The following is an 11,636-nucleotide window of genomic DNA, read 5'->3' as shown; positions in this document are numbered from 1 at the left end:
CACACACACACACACACACAGACACACACACACACACACACACATTAACAATCAAATCAACAACAACACCTACAAACTTAAACAACCATACAAGCAGAATGCACAGCCTTTTATGTCTATTTCACTGAATTATGTATGCATTACTGTAATCTCTAAAGCTTTAAAAGTTATGTTGGTTGTTGGTGTTGTCTTCTTACTCTAATATTTGTCTTCCACTGAATTGTCTTACTCAGGGTTGAGGTCAAAGACAATTCTTTAGTGAATTACTGTAACTAACAAACAAATAAACTAACTCATGAACTAATAAATTGAATTAACATACTCACAAACTGACAAGCACACAAACAAACTAATGAACAAAAAACTAAATAAGTTTTTCAAGATGCCTCTGTATGTAAATTATAAGAAGTATTTCATTTCAAACTTGTGTAAAATATTTAGCATGCTCCTGCAATTGGAGTTTTTAGTGATCCAGATAACTCAAGATACTACAAGCACATTTCCTCTCTTCCTTCTACAGTCCTGTAGTATAAATCCAGTCAGATAGTTTGGGTTTTATAAAAACAAGCAATAATGCTTTTTATTTACATAGCACTTTTTAGAACACTCAAAGACACTTCACAGAGTTTTGTGTGCACTGAAAATATAACATTTCAAGCTGAGATTTGAGTCTTTCTGGTCAAAGCCAATCCTGTAGCTGGCTGAAGTTAAAAGGTTTAGAAAACGTTGGTGTGTTGTTGGGTGGGGAGCAGCTTTCTCTTTCATCCTCTGGTTGGTAAAAATAGAACCATTTGCATTTCTGAGCTGCAGTTAGAGAAACACAGTATAAAAAGAGATTTGAAAACCAAAACCAACGGACTTACTACAGCTCTAACCGAGCACTACTTCCAAGGCCAAGAGATAGCATATAATATAATTATCTGCTGTAACTGCGTTATTTTGTGGTGTTACTGTTTATGATAGACAAAAAGAAGCTCTCTTCAGAGTGCTTAACTGTTCCTAAGAGACAGAATCAATTCTGTTTTGTAAAGCTGATCATTTGATGTTCACAGATCTCAGCTATGACTTAAGGTAATGAGCCAATGTCGAAATTTAAATGTAGCTCAAACTTTACCCAAATTTCCAGAAAATGGTCAAATTAAAACATGAATGATAGCTTGTATTAACTTTAGCAGGCCTATCTACAGCTGGTGGAGCTAATATTCCAGTCAGTGCCATTAAACCACTGCAGAAGAAGAAGAAGAGTTAATTGAAAGAGCTCAAACAATGTAAAATCATGAGGAAAACATGACGGAAATATGATATTAATATAATCAGAGGCAGGTTACAGTCTCCTTTTAGCTCAGCAGATTTCTTGTTTCCAGCTCTTCATGCTATGTATACGTACGTCATCATACATTCCTTAAGGAAACAGTTTTACACCTTTTTCTTCAAATTTCCAGTCAAGTTTTTTTATGCAAAAATGAAACATATGCATAAAAACAGACTGTTATTATTATTTCTGATCGAAAGGGCTGACAAAACCACCAAAATCAAACCCAAGTTGAACAAACTGGATTTTTTCTCATTGTAAGCGGTTAACACATGAAGTCATACAGTAAAACCAAAGTGAGTGCAACAGTCAGAGTGTTTGTAACGGAGAAAAATGCTAAATTGTGGGTCTAGAGACTTTGTACATACTCAGTTAGAATCTAAACAGTCTATTAACTCAGTCCCCTGAGAGCAGCTGGAGGAGGAAGTGATGATGATGATGATGATGATGATGAAGGAGGACAGACGGGTGTTTCCAGTTGTTGTGCTGATGTAGTTAACATACCATCAGAGTGATAAAGACTCCAAAGTTTTGACGGATTTATATATTGTATCAAATTAAAAGTAATGATGGCGTGTACTATTCAAAAGATGTGAGTGTGCCTTGTAACATACAACAACGTAGTTTTTGTTGCAGATACGTATTTATTGTTTTAGATAACACCCACAACTGCGGCATACACAGATAATAAACGGAAAAAAAAATTATTAAACGACAGACAAATATATTATTAAATATGTCTTCATATGAGAAGTTATACTTTTTGATAATTACTGTACGTTTAACAACTATTAATGTGTTTCCAAACACAATATACTGTGTTGTAAACCATTTCTTGCATGTTTATACTGACTATAAATACTAAATAGGGGGAAAGTAAAGTGTACACATGATAAATAAAACATTAAACAGTGCAAACCTTTAGGTACCTCATATGTACCTTTAGTACAAATCTATGAACTTGGGTGTTTTAATTTCAAATTTTTTGATTTTGATGTAATGTTCCGTACTTCTAATTATTAATCAATAAAGGCTTATCTTATCTTTTAAAAGTAATTATTCACACGTAATATGGCATTGAATAAATGTCAAATTCACATATAGTTTACATGCAGACGCATGAGCCACATTTGACACTTATTTCATGTGACGTATAGAAGATACTCCTTCTTGTCCCAGAAGAAACTGAAACATTTAAAATGAATAAAAAGCAAATGTACCATTGGTCAGGTGAAATGCTCAAAAGTTAAAAACATGTGACTGTGTCTCTGTAGTGTTATATCAGGAATATTTTTCTGTAGCTTGTATAATAAAGGGAACACAGTACCTTTCTGTTTGTCCATGTCTGTCTGTCGTTTCAGTTGCTGCTGATCATCAGTCTCATTTCTCTGCTCCAGAGTCAAAAACATCAAGCAACAGAAACAGAGAACAGATTTCCCCCTCAGTGAACTCTCTCTTTCTTTCTGCTCTGTGAAGAAGCACTGAAGATTGAGTCCGGCCTCTTTGTGACATCATGAGAGAGGAGAGAGAGGACGGAGTGACACACACACACACACTCAATATGACTGAAGAGAGAGAGTCAAACACCTCACTGAGAAAAACTGTTTAATGTACCTACTGTATGTATATATGTCTTAAAGGGATGGTTTGGATGTTTTGAAGTGGGTTTGTGTCAGTTACTAATTCATAGTCAGTGTGTGACCTACAGTAGATGGCAGTCAGCACGCCCCAAGTTTGGAGAATCAGGCAGGAGTAACAGATCTTTATTAGTTTTAAGTGACTACATTTAGAATATCTCATTGCTTCACCTTGCTGTCAAAAATCCCTTAATTGACCATAATTAGAAAGACCAGTCCGTCCCCCAGTTTAGTCTAAACTGAAACATCTCTACGACTGGATGGAGTTCTCCTCAGACAATCCTCTAACTTTTCATCTATCGCCTTCATCAGGGTTAACCAATACCTGCAGAACTTATAACATTGTCATCAGCTTCAGCTTGACTTTATGTTTACTGATAATTAGCTAATGTTAGCATGCTAACACTCTAAACAAAGATGGTGAACATGGCACAACGTACAGTATACCTGCTAAACATTAGCATGTGGTCATAGTGAGCGAGCTGATGAGATGTTAGCAACAAAATTCTTCCAATGAAAACTGGTGATTTTTGTATTGTATCATATGATACACACTGCGTACAGAAATGTTAACACAGTCTTCTCAAAGCAAATAGAAATGCTCTTTATTGTAACTCATGTTAATCATTCACATCACCATTCGTCTGTTACATCACCTGCATCCATATATGAAAACAACAATATTGATATTGTTATTCAGTGGTTCAGTATGTACAACAGCAGGGCGGCTTGGGACAGGGGAGTCACCGTCAATGACGTCTGATCTCAGTCTGACCTTTGACTTCAAACTGACTTTAAAAATACATTGTTTCAAATCCAGAGTCGTGCCTCTGATCCTTGAACCTGCACCTGCAAGTGAAGTTATATCTATTTAATTAAATTAAATAAGAATATGATATTATCATCATGACATCATGCATGCAGCACTTAAAATGTCTGACACGTTGACGGTGACATGCGTCCACAAAGTCGCCCTGCGTGTTCAAATAATTCAATAGAAAAAGAAGAAAAAAACACTTTAAAATGTACAAAAAGAAAGAAAAGAAAAACATGGAACAATCTTTGTGTCATCATGGCATTAGTCACAGCAACCCACTTCCTGTTTCTAACAACACACAACCAATCAGAACAAAGCGTAAATGCTCTCTGCATCGTCAAATAGCGTCAGAATCATTCCTCACAAAGAAAGAAATAATAAAGGAAATCATCAATGTAAAGTGACCAATGCTCGTTCACTCTAACTGACAAATCTTCATCCACCGATTTTTTCTCTCCAGTCTTTTTTAAAAACTTTTTTCACAGATACAGGAAGCGTGTGGTGGCGAGGCAGACGTTTGTCATGCAGGATGGGGTGGCGGTGATTTTGGCGTTTGCAGTGGGAATAAATTCATTCTGACCAACTCTCCAGAGCTGTCCTTAAATCCCACACAGTAGACTGCTGAAATCTGATTTAAAAGGTGCTGTGAGTTTCATTTTTCCTTTAATAAATCCCATTAATAGAAAAACAATAACACAACAACTGTAAACACATGAGAACAGAATGACAGACTCTGAAATGTTTGGAATAACATTTGGAATAATGTTCCAGCTTGTATTATATTGTTTTCTTTTGTTATTATATTATGCTCTTTATACTTTATATGTTAACACATATTATTTACGTTATTTACATTTTATAATTTGTTTCCTGGATCAGACAAACTTAAATATGACAGACACACCTGAAAGCACTGTCACATTCACCTTTATATACTGTTACTTATATTTTACTTAATTTTTCATTCATATTTAATGAGCATTGTTGGAGGGAGCCTGATATCAGACTTTTATGTGGTTGTTGTGCACATGACAATAAATATATTGTTTTATAAAAACAGTGACTGCAAATGGTATTTTTTTTTTTAGCAATACTTTTCGGAACAGTCCCTTATATTGTGAGTTTACTATCAGAAAGTCAGAATTACTCTGAGTGATACTGAACCAAATTTACAGAGACAATACGTTTTTTTTAAATTATTTAATATTTATTAATTTACTTATTTTTCTGTTTTGTTTGTTCACAAACATGATCTAACTATGTCGAAGACTTATCATGACAGGAGGAATAAAAAAACTACTGAAAAAATGATTTTGAAATGTTTACATCCTCTTCTTGGTGGGTGCATGGAGCGCAACAATCGTTTCATTTCTTTATAGCCATTATGCCAAGCCACTAGCTGTTTTAAATAGATTTTTAAAATATGAAATCAAACACGCTGCACCTTTACATTTTCCGTTCAGATCTAGGTTCAGTAAAAAAAAAACAATGCCTTTGTTATTTTTAATAAATTAAATGTGTTAAAGAAGTTAACTAATCCATTTTTCTGGAGATTAGATATGATGCTGATGGATATTACTTTCTAGATATAGGTGAACAAAAGATGTACTGAGGTGTCTGTGTGGCAATGACGAAGATGTTCAGTTCACTTCTAGTTTGCTTGAACTCTTGTGGTGAGGTGAAAAAGGTTCTCCAGGTATTTTTCCTCATGCCTCGGTCTTAGAAACCTCAGAGAAGTCCATTAAAACTTGTCGCTTTTTTTGTCTCTTTCTGTACGCACACCTCTTATCTTCCCTTCTTTTCTCAACATTCATGTATGGATATAATTCAATTTTTCATATGGTTTTACCAGTCATTTTAATAACAAACATGCCACTTCTCTTTGTATTATTAAAAAATAGCTGCACATGATTTGGTCACTAAGCAACACTAAATGTCTACAACCTGCTTATTGGACAAACCAGAGCTGCGTAGATACAGAGTTACGCTGCTCTAAATCTCTGGTTTTAAGGTGTTTTTGTATTTCTCTTTGTGTGCATATACTGAGATAAAACAGGGCAGTGGCTTTTGCTTTATTACGAAGAAAAAACGCGAAAGAGACAGTTTCATCTTAGCCAATAGGAGCTGAGTTTGATCTGGTGATAAACAGTCTGAAGATTTGAACTTCTTCACCCTGATTAGATTAGATTATACTTTATACTTTAAAAAGCTTGATTTAATATTTATTTGAGTGTTTTGAGACACTTGAGAAAGATTGAAGCTGGCTGAGCTTTGATAACTGAATACTAAAATAAACTTCACATCAATGTTATGTTTAGACGTCTCATACGGGATTTTAAAGGTTTTCCTTCCTGACTTTATTCGTTTGAATTACGTCCTGAAGTGGGAAAGTAAAGCAGAGGGAAAGCAACATCAGACTACTGTGACCAAACTGTCTCCTTGTTTTTCTTTGTAGGTGCTGGGAACAAAATTCTGCCGTTATGACATCATAGCTGGCTAAACCACATCATCAAATCTGTGTTCAAAATCTGATTCAGAGTCAGCAGGAATGTTTGTTTAAAAGCCCGACTACGGCTGGAAGATCCATAATAAAATATTTAGTGCATTCGGATGGAAACAAAGATTTCTGTCAGAACAAACAGCAGAAGCACATCAGCCTGCAGCTTCAGTCTGTAGCCTCATGTCAGACGGTACAATATGTAATGTTTAATCTGGAGTATGGACAATTTTAAAGATTTAAATTAGATTAGGATTAACATATGAACCTTCTTTACCCCAGAAAGACTGCAGTGATATCAACAGTAGAACCAGCTGTTGGGGATCAACTTTCCCAAAATTCCATCACTAGAACCGAACAACTCATCTTCACATAGGAAGAGCCGATTATCTGCTGACCAGAGTAAAAACCAGAGGATTCATTACCAGCAGGCTCTAACAGGACAAATGTCCAACTGGAAGAAAGCCTGACATTGTGCTGAGTCACACCAGAAAATGAGGACAAATCTGCTGGCTGGTGAGCTAACATTAACCAGCCAAAATAGCTCGGATCTCTATCAGTAGCAAGTCAGCTATGTAGCTCAGTTGCTAACTAGAGAAAATGTTAATCAACTTCCTGTTTGAGTGCATCTTTTTAGGGAGAAGTTTAAATTCCAGCAGAACAGAGTTTATATAAAAAAACTCTAAATATAAATGGTCAGGCAGCTTATATGATGGACTCTTCAGTAATACAGGGCTGAAAGAGATTTAAACAAACTGCAATTTAAGAAACCAAAGGCAAAAGAAAAAACATCTCCATCACTCTGACGTTATGTGTAAACCTATTCTTAATTTTTGTGTTTGTGTTTTTAAGTTGTGGTGCATTTAGTCTCGTTTTGCCAGACCTTCCAGCACCACAGTGCTGCGGAGGAGGGTCTGGCAAGTTCACACAGCATTCTGGGATGGGAGAAAAACATCCTCTGGTTTATTGGCCTTTCTATAAACCAATCACAATCGTCTTGGACATCGTCTAAGCACTGGGAAAAGACACGGTGCCGCTGTAAAAAAGCCCCGGGAAGGAACTTGTTTTCTTGTCTAGTCTAGCTAGCTGTCACAATTTACCCTGCAGGGATCTGAGAAATGTTAACCCTAGTACTCAAAATGACCAAAGTTTAAAATGCCAACTCAAAGAATGCCCAAGGAAGTGGACATCCGGCCTAAAGGATTGCCGGCGGTATTTCCGACGGCAACAGAGCAATCGCGGAAGTGGAACGTCAAGGATCTAGACAACGGTGCATTGAACTCTCTATCCTCTGGACTGTCATACAGTTTCAAAGCAAATTTGCTTTTCAAAGTTGCCCAACCTTGAACTTTATGTAAACAACCACACATTTGCCTTCGGAAGAGAATCTATTGATTGCAGCAATTTCTCCGAAATTAAATTAATTTAGTTCAAATATCTGATGTTAATCATGCTGGTGTGACCGGGCTCCTCACCCTCAGTTTAAACCCACTGGAGTTGGCTTTTCTCTCTGGTGGAGTTTTTTTTACCTTTACCTGCTCTGGCAGGTTGGTTCTTTGTGCTCGCTCTGTAGTTTAGAAACTGAAGCTTATTAAACTAAAGTTCTGCAGCTCTGTAGCCGGAGTTCACGTGTGCAGCAGGAATCTCAAACCACTCTGCTTTCATTCAAACGTTCACTGTGAATCAAACCTGACGTCTCACTGAGCGCCAGACTGTGATGATGATGGTGGTGGTGCTGATAATATTAAGTCTGTGTGGTTTCAGGACCCTGCAGTGATCCAGGAGGAGCAAGGGGGATTGTGAGAGATTCGGTCTCAGCAGTGTCAGAAGAGACAAACTTTCCTCTTCAGGTTGTTTCTCTTCCAGAGAGAGAGGCGGTCAAACTCCTCGATGGACATCCCGAAAACACTGAAGAACTCCTCCTGCGAGAGGTGTCTCTGCAGGGATGAGAAACAAAGAGAAAGACAGATGAACAGAGGGACAGAAAATGAGTTTTGTGCAGTGAATAACACCTGAGCTGATCATTTAATCCATTCAAGATCATTAAAACATTTTTAAAATTCTGGGAAATGTGGGAAAATAGGTTGTAACTCATAAGAAAAGCAATATATCAATCAATTAATCAAACAGCTCTTGAAGTCTATCTCCTAGCAAGAAGATCAGGTTTGTTTTAAATGTAGTTTAAAGGGATGGTTCGGATATTTTGTGGGGTGGTTGTATAAGGTACTTATACATAGTCAGTGTATACCTACAGTAGATCCCGGGGAACTAAAACTGTTATATCCATTTCTCATCAAAGCCCCCCAGCTACTTTGACAAAACCAGTAGAACACAGACATTGCTGGTCTACAGCTGCCTTGATCGGTAAGTTTGTTTGTGTTATTGTATGACTTTGCTGTTTTATAAGGGTTATGAACTAACAAAACTACCTAAGAAACTAACTGACAACCTAACCTACTTTATAACTAGTTTCAAAGGGGGGTGGAAAGATGAGAACACACTCTTTGTTTTACCTCCAGTCTGGTTCTGTCCACACCAGGGGGCAGTTTGCGTCGCCCTCTATGGGTCACCACCAGCATCTCATAAGGGCATATCTGCAAAGATCCATCAATAAATCAATCAATCAATCAATAAATCAACAGATGTAATACCATAAATTAAAATATAAAGTAATAAAGATGACACTTATGTTACATCTCTTACATTAGTGACTTCAATTAACTCTAGAATTACAGATGGATTACAGATCAATCTGCTACTTCAGCACAACAGACGCCATGGATTCATCAAAGCCCTAGACTGTTAAATAATCGACAAAGTGGAAGAGACCCTACTTTTCACTTGATTTATTACCTTAATAAACATGTTCCTAACGAGTTTACGGGCTCAAACACTAGTTTCAAGTTTTCTTTAACACAGTATGATGTTCATTTTGTAAATGATGGTCCCAGTTATTTTAAAAATGATGATAAAGCAGGGGATGCTTTAGGGGCGTGACCACACCTGTCAATTAGGACTGAGGTTTAGCAACGGGTATCCATCTGCGTCCACTAAAATAGCTGTTAACTTGTTTTGGGGTGTTGTCCGTGTTTTCATCTGAAACTCCTAGCTCCACCCTTTGTCCAAAACTAGTCATTTCCAGTTTTTTTTAAAAACAGATGGTGACGGCCAAAATTGCCAAACTCTAAATTGAATATTACGTGTGCACTCTTGACTTTGCATTGCAACTATGTTATCTTACAAACTACATAGAGCTGTCACCTTATGTTCCAACATGCTGGGGAGAGAGTTTCCTCTGTCCATCCTGGAGTCTCCGTTCTGTCACACACACACACACACACACACACACACACACACACACACACACACACACACACACACACAAGCACATTAGTCACTATCAGTAAAACAGACACTTATCAAAAACATGTTTTAACATGAATGAATCAGACTGTACCTGAATATCTGCAGGAAGAGAGGAAGAGAGGGAATATAGAAAATATTATTTACAATCTTTTTAGAGCCCAGCAGGTGACTTGAACGCCAGGTAATAAAAAAAAAAAACAATCTAAATGTTACACATACATTCAATATTGAATGCAAATAAAGAGGGTAAGACAAGTTTCCAAATAGGATGCTTGTACCTGCAGAAGTTTTCTCAGACGAGCTGAACTCTGCTGACTTCAGCTGAAAACAAACAGAAACATGTTCCTCACCACCTTCTGTAAACTCTGCTGTGATTGGACGTTCATGTTCAGCAGCACTCACCCTGGACAGGCCACTCTTAGAAGATGCTGGGAAATACACAGACCTGGAGGCGTTGGACCCTGAAGATGAGGATGGAAATTACAAAGAGAAGAAAAGAAAGTTGAGAACATCAAACATCCAGGGGTCCTTGTTAAAAAGTACAATGCATTAATAATAATGTTGAAGTTTGAACTGTTGGTTGGACCAAACAAACATTGTGAAGAAGTCACTTTGGGCTCTGGGTTATTTCTCACTGTTTTCACAATCACATAACAATCTAATAATAAATTAGTTAATACTTCAAAATGAGCAGTAAATTAAAAATAAATTAATTATAGAATATAAATTAGTATAACAGTCAGGGGACATTTATATAAAATTAATACTTTATCCACATTTCCATGGTAACACATTGTTTAAACCAAAGAAAGATTTTGAATGCTGGACTTTTATTTGTAACATAATAATTTTAAGAAGTTGTATTTGTTATTTTACTGCAGTAAAGGATCTGAGTACTTCCTTCATGACTGTATAAGAAGTTGTTAATGAAAGGAAATTAAGAAGTTGCTTGTATTCATCCGGACCACTAGGTGTCACCCAGTTTCCCTCTAAGCTTTCTGGTTTAGCTGTTACATAAAACCAATGAACCAGTCAATAAAAGCAATCCTAAATAAAAAAAACTAGAGCCTCCAATAAAACTCTTTTTGGATCATGGACGAATGCTTCAGTAGAGCTCAAACAGCGCTGTGTCTTGTGTTTGCGTGTGGTGTGTGAATACAGTAGTGACAGTAATGTACCAGCGTGCTGATGTGGGTCCGGTAGTGAGCGAGTTTTCCTCCTCAAAGGAGCTGCAGATTTATCCAACTCCTCCTTAAGGATGATTTTCCCCAGATTTGACTGAATCTGAAGAGAGAGAGGGAGATGTTATAATCTGAGGAGTTATACCGGTTGATGTAACCACCACAGAGCTTTTAGACTGTACTGTACAGTACACTGATTGGTCCTCTACCTTGTTAAGTTCTTGCTTCTGAAGTGCTCTCAGTCCCCACAGCTCATCATCCAGCTCTCCATCCTCCTCCACATCTTCATCTCTCTGATCCTTCTTCCTCCACTCCTTCTCTAGAGGGAGGAGGAGACAAGTATAGAGAGGAGGGGAAACAAGCACATGCGAGAGGAAACAAATAAATAAGTTGAGGGGGAGAGGTGACAAAGAAAAGAAACAAGAGGAGGAGAGGAGACAAGGAGAGATTGACAAACGGAGAGGAAAAATAACCAAGATAGAGAAGAGGGGAAACAAGGAGAGAAAACAGTAGAAGAGAATACAGCAAGTAAAGTAAACCAAAAAGAAAAAGAAACATTTAAGAAAAGAGAGAAGAAGGGAGGAGTAGAGGAAACGAAAGGAAACATTAAAATGCAGTAAAATTAGATAGAGAAGAAAAAGGAAAACAAATAAAGAAGGGAGGGGACTAGTCTAAATAATTCTAAATAAAACTTGGATTTTTAAAACAAAAATGTGAAAATCCATTTTTTCTAACATACACGGATTACAGCACGATATGTGTTTCACTGTGTATGTGTGTGTGTGTGTGTGTGTGTGTGTGTGTGTGTGTGTGTGTGTGTGCGTGC

At 37.1% G+C, this 11,636-nt stretch overlaps 2 protein-coding genes across 4 annotated transcripts in view; both read right to left on the bottom strand.

The window, feature by feature from the left end:
• Positions 1-2,799, bottom strand: part of si:dkey-220o5.5 (actin filament-associated protein 1-like 2) — a 17,402-nt gene extending 14,603 nt beyond the window's left edge. For all 3 annotated transcript variants that reach the window (XM_034872713.1, XM_034872716.1, XM_034872715.1), the window contains exon 1: positions 2,640-2,799. In XM_034872713.1, coding sequence (XP_034728604.1) covers positions 2,640-2,721 — 82 coding nt within the window. In that variant the 5' untranslated portion in view covers positions 2,722-2,799. The remainder of the gene's footprint in view (positions 1-2,639) is intronic.
• A 4,749-nt stretch (positions 2,800-7,548) lies between these two features.
• Positions 7,549-11,636, bottom strand: part of dmtn (dematin actin binding protein) — a 24,150-nt gene continuing 20,062 nt past the window's right edge. The window contains exons 10-16 of the mRNA XM_034872722.1: positions 11,020-11,276; positions 10,808-10,913; positions 9,908-10,090; positions 9,721-9,728; positions 9,525-9,581; positions 8,777-8,857; positions 7,549-8,200 (exon numbers count right to left, since the gene is read on the bottom strand). Coding sequence (XP_034728613.1) covers positions 8,087-8,200; positions 8,777-8,857; positions 9,525-9,581; positions 9,721-9,728; positions 9,908-10,090; positions 10,808-10,913; positions 11,020-11,276 — 806 coding nt within the window. The 3' untranslated portion in view covers positions 7,549-8,086. The remainder of the gene's footprint in view (positions 8,201-8,776; positions 8,858-9,524; positions 9,582-9,720; positions 9,729-9,907; positions 10,091-10,807; positions 10,914-11,019; positions 11,277-11,636) is intronic.

Source organism: Etheostoma cragini, chromosome 5, assembly GCF_013103735.1.
Source record: "Etheostoma cragini isolate CJK2018 chromosome 5, CSU_Ecrag_1.0, whole genome shotgun sequence".
Classification (NCBI taxonomy): Eukaryota; Metazoa; Chordata; class Actinopteri; order Perciformes; family Percidae; genus Etheostoma; species Etheostoma cragini.
Note: the sequence above shows the minus strand (reverse complement) of the source record. Positions and strands in the feature narration are given on the sequence as shown.